The sequence below is a fragment of the Didymella exigua genome, assembly GCF_010094145.1.
Source record: "Didymella exigua CBS 183.55 unplaced genomic scaffold M421scaffold_74, whole genome shotgun sequence".
Taxonomy (NCBI): domain Eukaryota; kingdom Fungi; phylum Ascomycota; class Dothideomycetes; order Pleosporales; family Didymellaceae; genus Didymella; species Didymella exigua.
In genome coordinates this window covers 42,050-61,803 of record NW_022984848.1, presented here as the reverse complement: position 1 = coordinate 61,803, position 19,754 = coordinate 42,050, and the positions used below count along the sequence as shown (strand labels likewise).

The 19,754-nt window shown below is 45.8% G+C and overlaps 8 protein-coding genes across 8 annotated transcripts; 5 read left to right on the top strand and 3 right to left on the bottom strand.

Moving 5' to 3' along the window:
• Positions 1-1,299: 1,299 nt before the first annotated feature.
• On the bottom strand, positions 1,300-1,515 carry M421DRAFT_426977 (uncharacterized protein; the record flags this gene model as incomplete). The annotated part of the gene is made up of 1 exon (XM_033594548.1): positions 1,300-1,515. One exon carries the CDS (start codon positions 1,513-1,515, stop codon positions 1,300-1,302), a length of 216 nt encoding a protein of 71 aa, XP_033442648.1.
• A 972-nt stretch (positions 1,516-2,487) lies between these two features.
• Positions 2,488-2,640, bottom strand: M421DRAFT_78399 (uncharacterized protein; the record flags this gene model as incomplete). The annotated part of the gene is made up of 1 exon (XM_033597401.1): positions 2,488-2,640. One exon carries the CDS (start codon positions 2,638-2,640, stop codon positions 2,488-2,490), a length of 153 nt encoding a protein of 50 aa, XP_033442647.1.
• A 2,785-nt stretch (positions 2,641-5,425) lies between these two features.
• On the top strand, positions 5,426-5,725 carry M421DRAFT_411755 (uncharacterized protein; the record flags this gene model as incomplete). Its single annotated transcript, XM_033590414.1, has 1 exon — positions 5,426-5,725. The coding sequence occupies one exon, from the start codon at positions 5,426-5,428 to the stop codon at positions 5,723-5,725; it is 300 nt and encodes a 99-aa protein (XP_033442646.1).
• Positions 5,726-5,782: 57 nt separating this feature from the next.
• M421DRAFT_10604 (DDE-domain-containing protein) lies at positions 5,783-7,120 on the top strand (the record flags this gene model as incomplete). The annotated part of the gene is made up of 2 exons (XM_033587114.1): positions 5,783-5,820; positions 5,875-7,120. The coding sequence occupies 2 exons, from the start codon at positions 5,783-5,785 to the stop codon at positions 7,118-7,120; spliced, it is 1,284 nt and encodes a 427-aa protein (XP_033442645.1).
• A 747-nt stretch (positions 7,121-7,867) lies between these two features.
• M421DRAFT_411726 (uncharacterized protein) lies at positions 7,868-9,250 on the top strand (the record flags this gene model as incomplete). Its single annotated transcript, XM_033590413.1, has 1 exon — positions 7,868-9,250. Exon 1 carries the CDS (start codon positions 8,198-8,200, stop codon positions 9,248-9,250), a length of 1,053 nt encoding a protein of 350 aa, XP_033442644.1. The 5' UTR covers positions 7,868-8,197.
• A 1,959-nt stretch (positions 9,251-11,209) lies between these two features.
• M421DRAFT_78392 (uncharacterized protein) lies at positions 11,210-11,479 on the top strand (the record flags this gene model as incomplete). Its single annotated transcript, XM_033597399.1, has 1 exon — positions 11,210-11,479. The coding sequence occupies one exon, from the start codon at positions 11,210-11,212 to the stop codon at positions 11,477-11,479; it is 270 nt and encodes an 89-aa protein (XP_033442643.1).
• On the bottom strand, positions 11,332-12,176 carry M421DRAFT_426976 (uncharacterized protein). Its single transcript, XM_033594547.1, has 3 exons — positions 12,015-12,176; positions 11,764-11,962; positions 11,332-11,715 (listed from the first exon to the last, which is right to left on the bottom strand). Exons 1-3 carry the CDS (start codon positions 12,165-12,167, stop codon positions 11,579-11,581), a joined length of 489 nt encoding a protein of 162 aa, XP_033442642.1. The 5' UTR covers positions 12,168-12,176; the 3' UTR covers positions 11,332-11,578.
• A 277-nt stretch (positions 12,177-12,453) lies between these two features.
• On the top strand, positions 12,454-14,190 carry M421DRAFT_411722 (uncharacterized protein; the record flags this gene model as incomplete). The annotated part of the gene is made up of 2 exons (XM_033590412.1): positions 12,454-12,580; positions 13,553-14,190. The coding sequence occupies 2 exons, from the start codon at positions 12,454-12,456 to the stop codon at positions 13,972-13,974; spliced, it is 549 nt and encodes a 182-aa protein (XP_033442641.1). The 3' UTR covers positions 13,975-14,190.
• Between the last annotated feature and the right edge of the window lie 5,564 nt (positions 14,191-19,754).

Below are 19,754 nucleotides of genomic sequence, written 5' to 3'. Positions count from 1 at the left end.
GCTCTTATAGCTATCTAAGATAAGCAACCTATACACTCCTACCTAATATGTCTTTATATACATGTTAAAGTGCTTTAACTACTTAAGGCTAAGCGCGTTATTTGTCTAACTATTCTTAGAGACTAAGAGCTTCTAATTATAGGGTATATCTATCTCCTTATACTAGGCAGAGATGTGGACGCGTCCTTTGTAGATAATAAAAGGTAGGGTTGCATACCTAGCAGCGCAGATGCTCTAGATAACAGTAACCCACTCGCGATCACCTGGCTAAACAAGCTCTGGCTAAGCACGTCTCTCTAAGCCTGTTACAACCTTTAAAGATAAAGCAACACCTATCTAGAACCTAGTTTTATTAAAGTTGTATATATTATTGTTGCAAACACTATACTTAACTTAAGTATCCTCTACTAGCTTAAACTACGTGCTAATTATCTTAGGATCTTCCTATAGTATCCTCTGTCTATCCTTAGCTTAATTAAAGGCTATTTTAAGCTTGTCTAAACGTGTTATAAGCCTACTAGCCTATAGTTTGCTAATAGGCTCTTCACCACGCACACTAAGTATCTTATTAGCTATATCTGCCACCTTACATAGCTAGGGCGCAAATCCTTGCGAATTAAGGTTAAGTATATACTAGATAATTGTCTGCTCCTCTAGTATAGTAAGTTTCTAGCAATTAGCATATATATCTAGTTAAAATGTAATATTACAAAGGCAATTAGAGACCTGCTAATAAGGTACGTTCAACGCTCTAGCAGTGCTATAGATACTGCGAAATTAGCTAGCATAGAAGGCCTAGATAGCAAGGATAACTCTACCTTCTCTAGTAGTATTTTAAAGTTATTGTTATTAAGGCATGTTGTGTTAGGGTAAAAGGTGGTCGTGCTAAGAGAAAGTGGCCGGTTCAGTGATATGGCCGGCTCGGTGATAATCTACGTTAATCTATTTCTATTTAGACCCTACCGTGCCGGAGCTCGTGCCGCACGGTTTCGCGTTCCGCACGCAGCACCCACCTCACGCACCATAGCAAAATGAGGCTGTAGAAACAGCCACAATAGTAATTATCACGAGGTTTGTTAGTATTATAGTTAATTAATATATGCAATTTATTTGCTAAAAGCACTATTTATATAATGTTGCAGTGCAGCCGCTGTGGGTTGTGTGAGTGCCGCGAGGCGGAGCAGCTGCTGCAGCAACAGCACCACTTCGAGGCTGCGCAGAACGACGCTTTTTGGCTGCAGGTGCCTAAGGTGCTTTTGAAGCTTTGCGCTTGCCTTTGTTAGGCAATAAGCTGGCTTTTTAAGCGTTGCAAGCTTGTTTATCCTTGAGTCTTTGAGCTTTGCAAGCATTGATTGCTACGCGTTCCTCTGCGCACTTGCAGTCACGCACTTCCTTCGCTGCAGCAGCCGCCTCGCACTTCTGTTCTTTAATCTTGTTGTTGTATAGCTTATTAGCAGCTTTAAGCTCTTTAATATTAGCCTTTTCAAGCTTCTCTATATGCGTGGTCTCCTTCATAATCTGCTCTCTGTGGCGGGCTTCCTTAAATAATTAAGGCAACCGCTACTTCACGCCACCCTAGTAGTCTAATAATAGCTTAACTAAAGTAAGTGCTTTACTTTTCTTATCCTGCTTCTTCTTAATTAAAAGTAACTCTGTAAGGCCTTATATGTTATTGTTAAGCAGCTTATTCTTAATTATAAGGTGGTGTACCTTGTGGCAGAGAGCTCTTGCTTTATTAGAGTACCTATTGCCCACAACAGAGTCTAACTTCCTTATTATTTTGCGTGCTGTTGTACCTGCCTTAGGTAGCAGAGGGGTAGACAGAGTGGCAGCTCCTTTAGGGAAGCGCTTAAGTACTTTATTATAATTAAGTAGCTAAAGGCCTGTTGCCTTAAAGGCTTTAAGTATGTTGTCTTTAGTAAACAATTGCAGCCAAGCAGGCCAAAATAATAAGAAGAAGCTGCCTTTCTTCACTAGCAACAAGCCTTTAGAGCGCTGAGTCTGCCGTGTTAATTGCTGTGAGTACGCTGTTAATAGTGGCTTGAAGAGGACAACGTCAGCTAGCTAGAGTGTGTGAGTACTGTGGGGAGGAAATATCACCACAAGTATCTTATATTAATAACAGTATGTTAGAAATAAGTGGCTTATATAGCTGCTGTGACTGTTAATAATAAGCAATTGCTACTTGCAACAAGCTAAGGCCTTGGTTTCTTTGTTAAAGACTTGTTATAGCTATCTAAGGCCAGCGTTATTGTTGCTCTAGCCACTTAGGGTGACTGTGACGAAGCAGCGATGCTTCAATTGCTTGATATCTCGCACCTATGCGTCTTGGACGTTGCTGGAGTCTCCAGCCATAATCAGGCCTGGAGGAAGTGCGACTCTAGAAGCCCTAACGCACGCTATAAGCGTTACCTACTCTCTGTTGCTATCCTCTAAGGCCTGCTAGAAGCGCTTATTGCTGTAGCTTGTCCTGCTGAACACTTATTTCTAATTGCTAATCTTCCTAATTATAAAGCCCTTCTCATCTATATTATATGTGTGCTTAGGCTCTATACCCTTCTTACTTATTTTAAGCTCTAACATGTTAAAGTATAAGCTATACTTACTATAGGAATTAGCGGCGTGACGTTCAGAGGCCATGGCGGAGGTCCACTGTGGAGTAAGCGCTTCGTGATGCCGCTGGACGAAGCGTGTAACCTAGGTCTTCCTAACCTTAAATCCGCAGATAATAGAGGCGAAATGTTGAACCATATCGCGCGTAGGTGGAAGGTGCTCTCTGCAGAGTTAATCTATGTAATTAGGCTGGCGGAATGGGTATACTCCAACGTCCTTCGTGGGTACCCCCCAAAACTTTGTTAGTAATACATGGATTCTAGCAAAATAGGGCTTAAAAGAAAGAGAAAAACTACCTCTACATTTCTATAGTAGAGGGTTTTGTTATAACTATTAAACTGCACAAGCTAGAGGCTAGAAAAGGTTAAAAAAGGGGGGGTACCTAGCAAGCATACCTATTAATAGGTATACTTTGCTAGGTAGTGTTGATAACTTAGTTAATACTAGGTGGAATGAGCTAATTCTTTTTTTATTAGAAGGCGCAATACTAGGCGCTTCTATTAAATAATAGATTATGTAAGCGTATCTCTGCTAGTTAAGAAGCTATAAGCTAAAACGTAAAAAAGCATACCCTACCCATCCGCCAGCCTATATGTAATCAACAAGCTCTAGCTCTTTATAGGGGGTGAGGTTCTCTTGTTATTTAATCTTCTATTGCATAGTGCTACAAACACCTTAGTAATATTGTAACAATATTAAATAATTAACACTAACGTAGATTATCACCAAGCCAGCCATATCACCAAACTAGCCACTTTCTCTTAGCACAACCACCTTTTACCCCAACACAACATGCCTTAATAACAACAACTTTAGAATACTACTAGAGAAGGCAGAGTTATCCTTGCTATCTAGGCCTTCTATGCTAGCTAATTTCGCAGTATCTGCAGCGCTGCTAGAGCGTTGAACGTACCTTATTAGTAGGTCTCTAATTACCTTTGCAATATCACGTTTTAACTAGACATACGCGCTAATTGCTAGAAACTTACTATACTAGAGTAGCAGACAATTATCTAGTATATACTTAACCTTAATTCGCGAGGATTTGCGCCCCAGCTATGTAAGGTAGCAGATATAGCTAATAAGATACTTAGTGTGCGTGGTGAAGAGCCTGTTAGCAAACTATAGTCTAGCAGGCTTATAACGCGTTTAGACAAGCTTAAAATAGCCTTTAATTAAGCTAAGGATAGACAGAGGATACTATAGGAAGATCCTAAGATAATTAGCACGTAGTTTAAGCTAGTAGAGGATACTTAAGTTAAGTATAGTGTTTGTAATAATAACGTGCACAACTTTAATAAAACTAGGTTCTAGATAGGTGTTGCTTTGTCTTTAAAGGTTGTAATAGGCTTAGAGAGACGTGCTCAGCCAGAGCTTGTTCAGCCAGGTGATCGCGAGTAGGTTACTGTTATCTAGAGCATCTGCGCTGCTAGGTATGCAACCCCACCTTTTATTATCTACAAAGGACGCGTCTACATCTCTGCCTAGTATAAGGAGACAGATATACCCTATAATTAGAAGCTCTTAGTCTCTAAGAATAGTTAGATAAATAATATACTTAGCCTTAAGTAGTTAAAGCACTTTAACACGCATATAAAGACATATTAGGTAGGAGTGTACAGGCTACTTATCTTAGACAGCTATAAGAGCTATCTTAACTAGGAGTTTAAGGACTATTACCTAGAGAACTAAATCCTTACTCTCTATATACTACCTTACTTATTACACATCCTCTAGCTACTTAACATAGTCTATTTCTTACTATTAAAGCGTAAGTACTCCTAACATGTTTAAGACTTAGCATACTAATATATCTTCTATATTAATAAGGAAGGCTTTCTACTAGCCTTTAGGGACATGTTCCTTAATATATTTATAAAGGTTAACTACTAAAAGGCCTTTAAGGCATTAGGGCTTATTCCTACTAATATATAGGTAGTGTTAGATTGCCTTAAAGTGCAGCTGCATACCCTACTAGCAGTACCTCTACCTAAAATACTATAGCAATCTAAGACGCTAAGCAATACACACAAGTTTAGGTCTTAATCTAAGCTTATAAGTAACTCCTTCTAATAATTACTAAGTATAGTGCAAGAGGGGTTCTTAAAGCTTATAAAAGGGGCTAAAGAGATACTATATAAAAATATCCTTATTAAGGCCTGCGTGTGAGAGCTTAAAGAGCAATTAGCAGTAATAACTAAGAGAAAATTGCGTAAGAGAAAGTAGATTCAGCATAGTGGCACACTTAAGTATAGCCTAGCAGCATTGCGGGTAGCTGCTAAGGCGTGTGTAGCAGCTTAGCCATCTAAGAAGACTTAGGGTAGAGGTAGTTAACTAGGAGCTTAGTTAACTATTCAGCGCTGTAGGAACTGTAGCAAAACTAGACACAACGCACGAACGTGCTAGGAGGGTGCAGAAACATCTTCTAAATCTAATATAAGCACGCAGTATGCTAGGTTACTATTTAATAGCAAGTAGTTGTAGTTGTAGTAACTTGTGTTAGTTGTGCCAAGAGAAAATGGCTAGTTCAGTGATATGGCCAGCTTGGTGATAATCTACGTTATGTGCATCTATAATTTTTTAGTAGCAAAGTTTACTATGCGTTTTAGCTACGCGTGTGTCTTTAAGTGCATCTTCTAAAGTTATTGCGTTGTTAAGTTGTAGTGTTAAGGATATTTTGTTGTTTTGGTGATCGCGTGCGGAACGCGGAACCGTGCGGCACGAGCTCCGGCACGGTATGTACCGAGACCACCGGGTCAATGCACGCGAGCACCAAAACACACTTTTCTCCTCAACACCATAACTCCACAGAATGTTAACTGTTTTTAACGCACTTAAAAATGCACGTGCAGCGAGCTTAGACAGACAAATTTGCTACCAAGAAGTTGCTGATCAGACAGGGTTCTCAAGGTCGACGTTGTCACGCAATGACCAACGCGTTACTGTTCCACGTGTAGAGGCAGACCTTCAACAACGCAAACTGTCACTACAACAAGAGCTTGACCTCTGTGATTACATAGAGGAGCTTACTGAGCGTCATTTACCACCTACAAGGCAGATAATTAAGAATTTTGCAGCAGAAATCACCAAAGATCACGTTGGCGAGACCTAGGTTACTGACTTCCTTAACTGTCACACTAAGAAGCTCCTCTACAAATGGACCACCGCAATGGACAAAGTACGCCACGCCGCTGATAACAGCGACAAGTAAAAGGCCTATTTCAGCCTCCTGCACAGCAAAATCAAAGAATACAACGTTAGGGCGGCCAACACGTACAACATAGATAAGAAAGGCTTTGCCATCGGTCTCGTCGCTAGGAGCAAGAGGATCTTTAGCAAGCGCTTGTACGATAAGCAGAAGAACAGGCAGTCGCTACAGGACGGCAATAGAGAGTGGGTGACGCTGTTGGCGAGCGTCTGCGCTGATGGCAGCGCTCTGCCTCCGGGTCTCATTTTCACAGGCAAGGACAACACCATACAAAGCTCCTGGGTGGAGGATATTGAGCCAGGAAAACACTCAGTATTTGTGACTGTAACTCCTCCAGGTTGGACGAATAACGAGGTGGGGCTTGCCTGGCTGGAGCAGTTATTCAACCGCTACACCAAGAAGAAAGCGCGCAGAAGCTGGCGATTGCTTATTATTGATGGCCACGGCTCTCATATAACAATGGCCTTTATCAATTTCTGCAATCAGCACAAGACTCTGCTAGCGATCTTTCCTCCACACAGTACTCAGTCGCTGCAGCCGCTCGACGTTGTGTGCTTCGCTCTGTTGGCTCAAAACTACAGCAGTGCCGTCACCCAGCACCTTCACGATAGCCAAGGCATCTCAGGCGTGCTTAAGAGCGACTTCTTTATGCTCTTCTGGCGATCCTGGCAGCAAACATTCACCAAAGAGCTCATACTCAGCGCCTTCGAGAACACGGGTATATGGCCGCTTAACCCTAACGTAGTACTCAGCCGATGGGATAATGATAGCGACAGTGAGTATGAAACCCCTCCGCCCATTGAGGCCCACGATTGGCGCTCAATTAATCAATTGTACAAAGCTGTTGTGGGTAGAAACACCTCAGATGACGCAAGGCAGCTCCGCCGTACTCTCCACCACCTCTCTGCTTCTTGTGAGATACTTACAGCTGAAAACAAAGGACTCTCTGCAGCAGTTGCTGCACAAAACCCCTTAAAGAAGAAGCGGGAGACTCTTGACTTACGCCAACAGAAGAAGGGACGCAGCGAAGCCCTCCTCTACTCCCCCAGCAAAGTACGCGACGCACGTCATCGCAACAGGCTCAATGAGACAAAGAGACTAGAAGAAGAAGTGGCAAAACACCATCAACGCGAGGAGCGAGCTGCTGCAACGCTACGCAACAAGTTGGAGAAAGAGAGACGCTCTGCTGCGTACGCTGCGCGCCTTGAGGCCTCGAGGCAGAGGAGAGCAGAAGAAGCCGCCGATCGCAAGCGCAAAAAGCAAGAGCGCGACGCTGCTAAATCTATACAATTATCCTAATCAGGCAAGCGCAAGGTATCACAGAAAGCACCTGCACAAGTTTGTACACAAAAGAGCCGTTCTGCGCGTGCGCGGCGTGGTGTTGTTGTAGAGGAGGCTCCTCCACCCTCCCGCACAGTCACCACCCGCAGCGGCCGCACTGCAACTAGCAATTATTAGTCCTTCACATAGGACTTTTGTATACATCAACACATCATCCCGCCAACTTTTCTCGCGATCATCGCTTTTGCGCGTGGCTGTACAGCTTCATTTTGTGGTGTTGAGAAAGTGAGGAAATCGTGCATTGACCCGACGCGTGCATTGACCCGGTGGTCTCGGTACCTAGCGCCCACGCGACTTGCCCACGTCCGCGGAAGCATGCGCTGACCGTCGATTCGACGGCACAGCTCAGCCTGCCCGCTTCCAGCTGACATCATGCAGGCAGCTGGGGGCTGTGTGAGCCACCGAGCTGAAGACCAGAAGTTAAAGGCCCGAGAGGCCAAAGGTCTGTCAGACGGTGGCCTCAGCTCACAGCGGTGATGCTCTGCCTCAACCTGCGAGGGAAGAGCAGGCTGCTGGAGTACCTGTCGAAGCTTGACAGCCTGCCGGACTTCACTCGCGAAGCTGCTGGGTCAGACACGCTTTTCGAGGCCGAGTACGAGCATGCAGGAAAAGGAGCAACGTGCGCGAAGTGCAGCACGGAGCATGCAGTCGAGAGAGGGCCACGCAGACAAGAGGTGGTGACGCACCACGGCACGATTGCGTCGGGCAACCAGGTGATAAAGAACGCTGCCGTACGAGACAAGCTGAGCGCGGAGCTGGGCGGGGTGCTGTGCTTCGATGGAGGCGGCGGGGCTGATGAACAGCTTCCCGTGTCTGGTGGTGCGCGGGGTGTGCGACTACGCCGACTTGCACAAGAACAAGCGGTGGCAGGCGTATGCGGCAGGGACGGCAGCAGCGTACGCGAAGGAGGTGCTGTCGGTGATACCATCAGCGGATGTGGCGAAGTTACGCACAGCAGAGGAGTCGATGAGAGATGTCCTGTCCGGTTAGTCTGAAGACATTCTAGACTTGCCGAATTGACTAAAGGTTACAGTCATGATGAATGTCCATCAAATTGCAGAAGACCACAGAAACATTTCAAAGTATGGACTGGATATCTCCCAGAGGTCACTTGAGTACCAACAAAAAGCACACGAGCGGAGCTTGTCCAAGGAACAAGCAAAGTGTCTTCAGCTGTTTCGTCTTACCAGGAGCACTGGGGATGCTACATACGAGGATCTCAAAGACCGCATAGCGGGCAGAGTGGAAGGCACATGCATGTGGTTTCTCGATCACGCTCATTTCCAAGAATGGAAGGAGAAGGAGTCAGGGCCGCTTCTTGTGTCAGCAGACCCTGGATGTGGAAAATCCGTGCTGGCCAAGTATCTGATTGACCACCATTTAGCAAGGTCATCGACGGTTTGCTATTACTTCTTCAAAGACCAGGTCCAGAACACAGTACGTGAGGCGCTCTGTGCTCTACTGCACCAACTTTTCTCTCAAAAGCCGGATCTTCTTCAGCATGCACTCAAACAATTCGACAAGGACGGCGATGGTCTGGTGAGTTTGAACAGCTCGCTCTGGACCATCTTCACAGAAGCCGTGCAAGATCCACATGCTGGCTCTATCACCATCGTTTTGGACGCACTGGATGAATGCGCTGAAGTGGAAGATCTAGTGCAAAGTCTCAGGGCCCAAGCCCGGAAATGCGGATCCACCGGTGCCAAAGTCAAGTTTCTGCTTACGAGCCGCCCATACGAACATATCATATCCGGACTTCGCTGTCTGTCTGAAGCCTTTCCACGCATTCATATACCTGGAGAAGACGAGTCAGAAAAGATCAGTCAAGAGGTGAATCGTGTGATAAGTCATCTTGTAGAACAATTCTCGAAAGATAACAAACTCTCAGAAGAAATCAAGATGTGCCTTGAAGACCAGTTGCTTAAGATAGAACACTGCACATATTTGTGGGTGCACCTTGTCTTCGACGACACTCTGAAGAGAATGGATTTCAGGAGAACTCTGAAAGAAGTGGCATCTGCAGGTGTTGTTGTTCTACGCGATTCGGGCCTAACGATTCGGGCCACAAACCCTAACCCTGAACCCTAAAGCTAAGCGAGTTTAGGTTAGTATCAACGCGATTTACACTCCGAATCGCGGTGTCATCTCGTCGAGGAGCGTGTGCAACAGCTTGAATGCATCTCATCACGATTTCTTTCCCCGAAGTGACTTCTTTTCCAGCACTCGTCACTTGATTAGATGCTTCTGGACAGATTGCCGTGTTTGGTGAGCTCGAAGACCCGGTAGATTGGCGACACCTGGTTGTCTTGCTGCGCGTTCGTGGAACCCGGGCAAGTGGGACACACTGAGTTGGGTGGCCTCCATCTGGGCAGGTTGCAGAAGTGCTTACCTCAAGCTTCCAATGGATTGAGAACGTCGGACCGGCTCCGTTGTACTCGTGGCCGCCGCCTTGAGAGTGCTTAGGGAATGAATCTTGCCGGATCAAAATGATTAAGAAAAGGGAACATGGTACAACACCGATGAAGGTCCTTCGCTTGGAATAGTAGATAACTATTGTGTATCATAAAGTGCAGGATTCGAGACGGAAGTGGCTCTTAGATACGAGCACGACTGACTAAGTCTCGACTATCAGAGCCAATTACAAGGAGCTACCTGGGGCGCCCACGGTAAGGATGTTGTTTCGCCATGGCATCATGCGCAGGCCCGATTTATGCACGGTTTGCTGATTGTCATCACGAACCTGCATGTGGCCCACACCTGCAGCCACTTACGAATGCAAAATGCGTCGTTTACGGAAGAGTGGATTGTAGCCAACGATATCATACATTCCTTATTTGTGCCCCGATAATCCTAAGAAGTGTTCTGACGAACATACAAATGCTCAATTTCACATCAATTCTTGTCGACTGTGGGGAAACCGGGCTTGTAATAGGACACAGTATATTAAATTTGCCTCGAGATCTTGGTCAGTCTTCTAACATCTATCATGCATATCTTCCCCTGAATCTTTACAACAGCTTTCTCTTGACCCAGGCCGCAGAGCTCTACCTGCATGTCCCCATGTATGGAAACTTGCTCCCCGAGCTGACTTAGTAGCGCCAGGAAGTTTTTTGCCTCCTCATCTCGAGTCATGGAGTTTAACTTCTCAGCAATACTTGACATTGCAGAAAGGAGCTCTTGACACCCTGCTTGGAGCGCATGACTGTTGGATGAGTGTCATGCATGGGCAGTCAAATACTGAACGGTCTGTGGTATCGAAGCTGGCGGGAGCCGCACCATGGCGTATGAGCCTATACCTGGACGGCTAGTTTATGAGCTGACATTTCCGAGGCATGAGCCATTGCGTCACCTCAGATGAATCAAGTATCTCTAATCCCCTCCCTCGGCGATCTTGGCCCATCATCATTGGCGAATGCCAGGGCCGGATTGTGTTCGAGCTCCTCCAAAACGAGCTTGCCGCTTACTCTCTGGCTTTGCAAAGCACTGACGCTAACGGGCCTTCATGCACTGAGCCTCGAGCCCACGTTATCCCCAATGCAGTCGCCGGTCAACTCAAATATAATGAATCGAGACGAGATATCATCTCCTGTCTTTACGGGAAGCGCCCAGCGACTAGTCGGATTTTCGATGCCGTCTCAGCTTTCTGAAAGGCTGCAGATGTGGCGGCGCCGGAGCCTTTCTTTACTGACGCTGGTCCGGGGCCAGACGGGAGCTGCCCGCATTGTGCCACTCGCCTCGCTCTTTAAGTATGGACAGCAGTCATCTGCTCATGCAAGAGCTAACAAAATAAGCATTCCTTTCAAGTATCACTTACTGAGATGCACGCACATGCAAAAGACCAAGCTAGCGGAACTCGAGCTGGCGGAACGACTGCACGACGCAAACTGGACATGCAAGTGGAACGGCTGTGTAGACCTTATGCACCCAACTTCACACGCCGCAGCCGCTCACATAAGTGAGCATGTCCTTGATGTGACCTCGCGTTGTCATTGGAATGACTATGATTACATGGCGACAAGCAGAGCTGATCTGCAACAGCATCTTTCGATGTGTCACGACGAATATACAACAGCAACTATTCCGGCCAGAGCAAGTTTCTGTTTCCAGTGTGGCGTCTGGAGGAATAGCGAGATGGGTTTGAGAATGCATGTGCTTCAACATGTTAAGGAGCCGAGCATTACGTACGGACCTATCATGATAGACAGCGGGCTCAGTGCAGTGTCCCCACCAGACATGCAAGGGGCAGGACATGGGCATGCGGGATTTCACCCTACACCTCCAGCATACGCATGGGATACAAATAAGCTAAGGAGCTAGCAGGGTAGGCAACTCATCGTTTCTTTCACATACCAAGCGCATTGCAACTTCTATGAATAGCGCTTCCTCCACTTGCCATCAAAGTTGGAAGACTTAAGTCTAAAGATCGCGAATTGGATCAAAAGGGCGGCTAGTACAGTCCTCGCTCGCAGCACTTGATGTGGGCTCAGCGACAAAACTAGCCGGGGCTGCACTGCGGGTGGCTGGTAAGGGGGTGGTAACCTTAGCGGCCCGGCCTAGAGTTGATAAGAACCCGAGACTCAGGGATGACCGCAATTACTAACCTTCCGAGTGCTTCAGATTTCCAATAGCCCTGCTCATGCGCCACCCGACAAGGTCTATCTCCACGGCAGGGATGCCCTCTTTACTCAGTAGGGAGTTTACGCGTTCCATGACCGAACATTTCTCGTTGAATGGTACACGACGCCATCGTATATCCGGTGTTGTTTCCCGCATTTCGCGCGCTATGTCTTTTGTGATGTCCTGAGCCTTGTCAGACTCTGTGAGGAGAAACACGATGATGATAGAACCGGACAATAAAACTTCTCCATTCCATTTCTGAGAAGCCTGCAGTAGCGCGGGCTTCCTCTGCTGAAGCTCTGTCTGGCAGCCGTGGCATCTTGTACGGTACGTGCTGCCTGATAGGGTGGTTTGTCACGATATCGCTGTTCGACCCCACCAAAAACATGATGTTGAGCTACACGCGGACTCGGGCCGTGTCGGGAAAACCGCAACGCTAGTGCTGACAATCCTTGTCCACGTCTGTCATGTCGCTGACGCTAATGGCCTCGGGAGACCTTGCATCGCACCCTTGGCCTTGTGTGTTGTGTCTGAGCTGTTTGTGTGCTGTGATTGGCAGGGATCATGCGATCAACGGGTCTTTACCGTGTCCGTGCGCGTAATGCGCGGATTCGCGTAATGCGCCGAACCACCAAAACACCTCCTTTATCTCAGCTCTACAACAACACAACGCAATGGGATTACGAGAAACGCTTACAGAGTATGGTACTTTTGCATCTGAAGATAACATTCTGTGGTCTAAAATAGCAGAAAAGCATGGCGTTGTGCGGTTAACGTTAACGCGCAAGTACATCGGGAAAAGTTTTTCGAAATCCGGCCTAGACCGGCCGTTGCTGACAGTCGTGGCATGGTCGTGCAACGGCCGTTCAACGGCCCCAACGGCCCTAATTTGCGCCCAACAGCCCCAATTTCGCGCCAACGTTGCTAACAGCTAAAACACTAAGTGCCTATATTTAATAAACTTAAAATAACGTTACAACGTTGTTGCATAGCTACCCTTAGTGCTAGCACTAGTATTAAATATTCAAAAATTGCGAAATTTCACGTACAGATAGAGCGAAATTGTAGCTTTAAAAGGAGCGAAAAATTATTGTTGTAGGCCTACTACAACGCGAGTTATAGAGCGTTGAAGGTTTGTTTGTTGAAGGTTAGTGTTTTGAAGTTGCGACAGCACACCACAGCAGCTGCAGCTGCGCCCGCACACAACATAGCAGCTGCAACAGCATACAGCATAGCACCTGCTGACCAACACACACACACACACACACATACAGCAGCAGCGCAACAGGAGCTTGCAGAACAGGCAGGCCTAGGCGTAGAATTCTTGGTTTACCTACTATTCTTGAATAATATTCTTATATTTTCTAACATTCAGGCTGCTAGAGCCCTAGCAAAGAATCTTAACTTAGTGTCTTAGCAAGGAACATTAAGCTTAAAACCTTCTACGCTTAATAACTATTCTGTTACTAGGCCTATAATATTATTTAATAGCTTATTTTAAAGAGGAGACTTAGTAGTATATTAATATAATAAAAGTATAGTTTATTAAGCAGAGCTACTATTGTAGCAGGATTAGGAGTTGTTGTGGCTATTGCAGCTGTTAGGGCTGTTAGAGCTGTTGGCTTAAAATTAGCTAGACATTGAATGCACATTAAATGACTGTTGTAGGCCTATAAGTCCTACTGTTGCCCACAGTACAATGCCACGATTTCCTGATTTCGACAACGGAAAAACTTTTCCCGATGTAGAGGGGCAAGACGCAATCGCAAGAAGAGAAGGCAATTGCACAACAAAAGCTTACCCCACAACAAGAGAAGGAGCTTGTAATATATATAGACAAGCTTACTGCTCGTCATATACCCCCTACAAGGGAGATGATTGCCAATTTTGCATCAGCAGTTGCCCAGGAGCTAGTGAGTGAGAGCTGGGTTACTCGCTTCATCAACAACAACTCTATCCATCTCATCTCTCAATACTCAACGGTTATAGACTCTAATCGCCACAACGCTGACTCATACACCAAGTATGAGCTCTACTTCAGCCTCCTGCAGCGCAAGATTACAGAATACAAGATTGAGAGTTGCCACATATACAATATAGATGAGAAGGGCTTTCTAATTAGAGTTACTACTAGAACAAAGCACGTGTTCAGCAGGCGTATGTGGGATAAGGGAGAGGTTGAAGCAACACTCTAAGATGGCAATCGTGCTTAGATAACAGTGCTAGCCTGTGTGTGCGGTGATAGATCAGCACTACCTCTAGGCATCCTCTATGAGTCTGCCAACAGCACTATCTAATCAAGCTAGGTAGAGGAAATACAGTCAAGAGAGCACTCTGCCTTTGTTTTCTTAACACCTACAGGGTGGACTAACAATAATACAGGCCTTGCCTAGTTAAAACAGGTCTTTAATTACTACACTAACGAGAAAGTAAGGAGAAAGTACTGCCTACTTATCCTTGATAGCCACAGATCTTACCTAATAATAGAGTTTATTAACTACTGCAATTAGAACAAGATACTCCTAGCTATTATTCCACCTTACTCAACCTACACGCTTTAACCACTTAATATAGTGATATTTAAGCCTCTCTTAACTGCGTACTTAAAGGAGCTTATAACACACCTTCACAATAGCTAAGGACTAATAATAATTAAGAAGGGTTACTTCTTCTACCTGTTCTAGAAGGCCTAGGTTAGTATGTTTACTTAGGAGTTAATACTTAGGTCCTTTAAGGTAACAGGTATAGCGCCTCTTTAACCTCACACACAACACCAACTTTCTGATTTTTGGGTCCCCTTTCTAGAGGCCCCAAAAATCGTGGCAAACTAACTAGGCCTACTGCAGCGACTCTGAGGACACTTCTAACCCCCCTCTCGCCCTTCGCGCGACGCGCAAAGGGGCGCGTTGCGAGGATGGCAGAGTTTTCTGCTTCCCCTGCCTCTCCTACCTCCCAGCACACAGGGTCCCCAGACCCTGAGTCTCCTCAACACCTTAACAACCGCGCCACAGAACAGCTCCAGAGGGTCCTGAATCATCAGGCTCCCCCTCTAAGCAGCCATTTCCCCAGTGGGGGCGCTCCTAAACCTCGAGTCTCTGATGCCGTCCAACGCCACATCACTGAGACTCAGCAGATCACCCAGCTATGGAACACTATCACTACTGCCTTTGCAGCAGCTGTAGACCAACACGCAGAAGGCTACTCTAACCCCCAAGAAGCTAGGATTGCTGCAGAGCTGCAGCAGAGAGTCGTTGAGGCTCTAACCTCCCTCTCCCGAAGCAACTCCCCCCCCAGCCCCCGCTGGAGCAGCGACACCAATCAAAGCAACCCTAGGAGCCAAGAATCAGGTCGCCGCTCTTGGGCGGACGTAGCCAGAGACCCCCAAAACACAGCGCCAAAGAATAGGGGCAACAGCAGGCCCCTGAACTAGGCTGGCGGATGGGTAGGGTATGCTTTTTTACGTTTTGGCTTATAGCTTCTTAACTAGCAGAGATACGCTTACATATTCTATTATTCAATAGAAGCGCCTACTATTGCGCCTTCTAATAAAAAAAGAATTAGCTAATTCTGCCTAGTATTAGCTAAGTTATTAACACTACCTAGCAAAGTATACCTATTAATAGGTATGCTTGCTAGGTACCCCCCCTTTTTTAACATTTTCTAGCCTCTAGCTTGTGCAGTTTAATAGTTATAACAAAACCTTCTACTACAAAAATGTAGAGGTGGTTTTTCTCTTTCTTTTTAGCCCTAGTTTGCTAGAATCCATGTATTATTGATAAGGTTTTGGGGGGGTACCCACGAAGGACGTTGGAGTATACCCATTCCGCCAGCCTACCCTGAACCCTGCTAGGCCCTAGCCTAGCCCGCCCCCTAAGCTAAAGGAAAACAATTAAATCTTTGTTATAATCTCTAACCTAGCAGTATAATTACAATAACCCTCCCTCTTTATAGTAAGACAGGCAGTCTATAGGAGTATTAAAGGAATTACCCTTTAAGACATCCCTACTGCATTGCTAATTAACACAGGCTAGGTAATTATGCCTGTAAGTAAAATAATTAGGGATTAACTCCTAACCTAAGAAAACTAGGAGCTTATAGTAAAAGCACTAGGTAGGGATGTAATTAGGACCCTAGAACACTAGATTAACTATGCTGTATAAGGAGTTCCTAGCTCTTTCTAGACTCTAGATAGCACTAAACTACCTACTACTATCTAGCTAGTAGAGGAGGAAGTCTGCTTACAAACAGGCAAGCAGCTAGTTAGCTGCAGAACCTTACAACACAGGGCCAACTAGAATGGCCTAACTACCTAGATTGTATTATACAAGGAGCTAGTCTGCTTATTCTAGCTCTTTGGCACTAGCCAATTCTCTAAAGAAATTCATAAACAACCAACTATACAGCGACATAATCTAGGCTGCCAACAATACTGCAACGCCGCCTGCTGCACTAGAGTAGCCCGCTGTGGACACTGTGGGGACTACACAGATAGACACCAAGGGCTCTATAGGGACAGCTGCCCTCATAAAGCCAAGTGTGCTAACTGCTATAGCCCTCACCTAGCTAGTCACTCCAACTGTCCTGCAGCCCCTTACTAGGCGCATAGACACATAATTAAGCCCACTAAGACTAAACTAAACTCTATCTGCTATATAGGCAGAGCAACATACTAGCATCTCTACAGGACTATAGAAGAAACCCTTAACTAAGTGACGTTGCAGCACAAGGATACCCCCCTAGAGGCCACCTAAGAGATCCTAGCTCCCTACTCTCCTCTCTAAAGGCAAGCACTAGAGGAAGAGAGTAGGGTAGCTATAACTAAAATAAGCAGCGTCTCTTAAGCATCCTTACCTACTAGCAGGGAAAAGAGACTAAGACAGGCTGCTGCAGGCTGTGCAAACCTGAATGTAAGGGACATGTCTGCTAACAGTATGCGCCTATAATTAAGTATCTACACTAACACCTCCACCTTAGAGAGGTAGGACACTAGCATAAGCAAGGATCTACTATCTACATACTAGGACACTAACACACTACCTCTGCCCACAATAGGCAACAAAAGCCAAGCAAGCAGAGAAACTAACTCTGTGTATGCTAGGCCAACGTTGGCAGAAGCTCCCCCTGCCACATTACTATACTAGAAGTGGCCTTTCAGAAGGACATAGACGTAGTATGCGTCTAAGAACCCTTCACCAGTGCTAACTTAAGAACCTCTACCTACCTAGGCTACAGACACCTCACACCTATTAGCACCTAGGATGCCCCTAACACACTAGGCTTAGTCTGCCCTAGGGTGATAACCTATATATGCAAAGGGCACCACCTAAAACTCTAGGCTAGAAAAAGCCTTAATCACCTAGATCTGCTGTAGGCTATTGTAAATAGTGTCTTAATCCTTAACTGTTACAGACAGCTATACACCCCTAGCGTAATCTAATACGTTACGCATCTCGCACCTCCTCAACAATGCCTTATAGGGGGTGACTTCAACGCTAAGCATGAGTCCTTTAATCCTACCGCCAGCGCAGCCAACGGGGGTGCCGAGCTAGCTAGATGGGCTGCTGCTGCCTCTATGGACTACATTGGCATCCCAGGACAGCCAACACACCAAGCTGGCCAGGTCATTGACCTTACCTTCTCCAATGTCCCATTCGCACAGTCCCGAGTAGATGCGAGCATGCACAGCGGATCAGACTACAAGACAATAGTAACCTATGTCCCTACCTCTACAAGGGACATGCAGCACCTAGATTAGCACCACTACTAAGTTGCAGAAGCAGGCCTACCTAAGTTTACAGGGCTTATTAAGATAGGCGTCTAGAATATCCTAGACCTGCTTAGGGCTTATAACATAGCACAGCTTGACAGATGCGTTGTGCTGCTAATAGAGGCATTCCAGCACTCTATACAGACAGCAGGCAAGCTAGACTACAAGCAAGGACGCGCTGCACTGTGGTAGACTAAGTAGTGCAAGACAGCCTACCAAGCCTACAAACACGCTAGACAACACTACTATAGCAGCGCCCTACTAGAGGAAACACAAGCCTTTAAGACAATAGTCTAATAGGCTAAAAGGCAATACTAGAGATATATTATTAATAATACTAAGGACAGCAAGGATCTGTTTAAGGTAATTGCCTAGCATAAGCTTACACTAAACTACTAGGACACCCCTCTTATAATAGATAGCAAAACAATATCTAACCCCCTAGAGAAGGCAGAGGTACTCTGAGAGGAAATCCTTAAATGCTACACAGTAGAAGACGACCTCAGCCACTAACCAGAGCAGGAAGCAAGAGCGTCTCTCCCTTGGAGCACACACATCTCACTAGAGGAAGCTGAGCGAAATACAATAGGGGTCTCCAGCACATTGCTAGGAACTGACCACTCTACAGTGCGACTGCTCTGCGCCTGCTAGGCTCAGGTTAGAGAACTTATACAACAGATCTTTCAGCAATAACTTTAACTAAACTACTTCCTAGGCTAGTAGAAGCTCACAGAGGTAGCTATAATACCTAAGGCAGGAAAGAAAGACTAGACGTCACCCTAATCCTAAAGACCTATAGCACTCCTCTCCTGCATTAGAAAAGGACTTAAAAGGACAGTGGCTAGAAGAATAGCGTAGACTGCTATAACCTACAAGATCCTTAGCCCCTAACATAGAGGCGCCCTCCTAAAGCGCTCTGCTGTAGATCTTACTACAGCATTTACTTATAACACAGAAGCTGCGTAGGCTAAAGGCCAGCACGTTACAATAGTAATATTAGATGTGTAAGGCGCCTTTAATACTCTCCTTAAGAACTGCCTTCTGCACTAGATAGCCTAATAGGGCTAGCTACAAAGGACTATCCTCTTTGTTAACTCTCTCCTTACTAATTAAAGGGTCTAAGTACGCCTAGGCTAAGCCACTACCCCTAGCCGCCTAGTCACTTGCGGCACGCCGCAGGGCTCACCCCTCTCCCTAATCCTGTACACACTGGATCTAGCAGAGCTGCTGTCTATAGACACAAAGAAGAGATTTAGATACGCAGATGACATATACTTATACTAAGCCTTACACTCCCTAGATAAGAATGTTAAGCTCCTAGCAGCAGACCTACAACAGATTAGAGCATAGGGCACAGCTAACAAGGTCACCTTTGCCCTAGAAAAACAAGAAATAATCTACCTTACTTAACAGAAGAGCAGCTATGCACCCCCCTGTGTGGTAGACAAGCATTACACAATTAATCTAATCTTGCTAAACATGTTAAGAACCTAGCAAGCCCTCTAATAGCTAGGGATCTAGTTTAACTGTAAACTTACCTTTAAGCAGTATGTAGCCACGCACAATGCAAAGGCGGCTAAGGTAGCCTACTATATCCGCAGCCTAGCAAACACAGCCTACAGACCACCAGCTAGCTCCCTTCGCAAGGCTACCCTCGCCTGCGTATACCCGTCTCTTCTGTATGGGACTGAGTGCTAGTACAGAGGCCGTACTAAACCTCCACGTACACTCAAACCTGGAGGACCAGCAGAAGTCAGCACCTATATTAGGTGGCACATAGCAGTTATAGACAAAACACTAGCTATAGCAGCAAGAGGGATCCTCCCAGTGTGGCGAACAACCCCTATTGCTACTCTCTTCCGAGACGCTGGACTACTCTCTGCTGCCACTGCGCTGGAAGAAGCCAAACTCCGCTTCGCAACACATCTACGCACAGTAGATGCAGAACATTCACTTGCCAGCCGCACATCAGCTATAAGGATGAGCTGCCTACACAGTAGACTACCTAAACTAGACCTACTAAGAGCTACCCTAGCTAGACTACTCTTAATCTAATCTATGTATAGTAACTTTGCCTAGTACTACTAAAAGTATAAACATAATAACATAACACTAGGCTGGCGGAATGGGTATACTCCAACGTCCTTCGTGGGTACCCCCCAAAACTTTGTCAATAATACATGGATTCTAGCGAAATAGGGCTTAAAA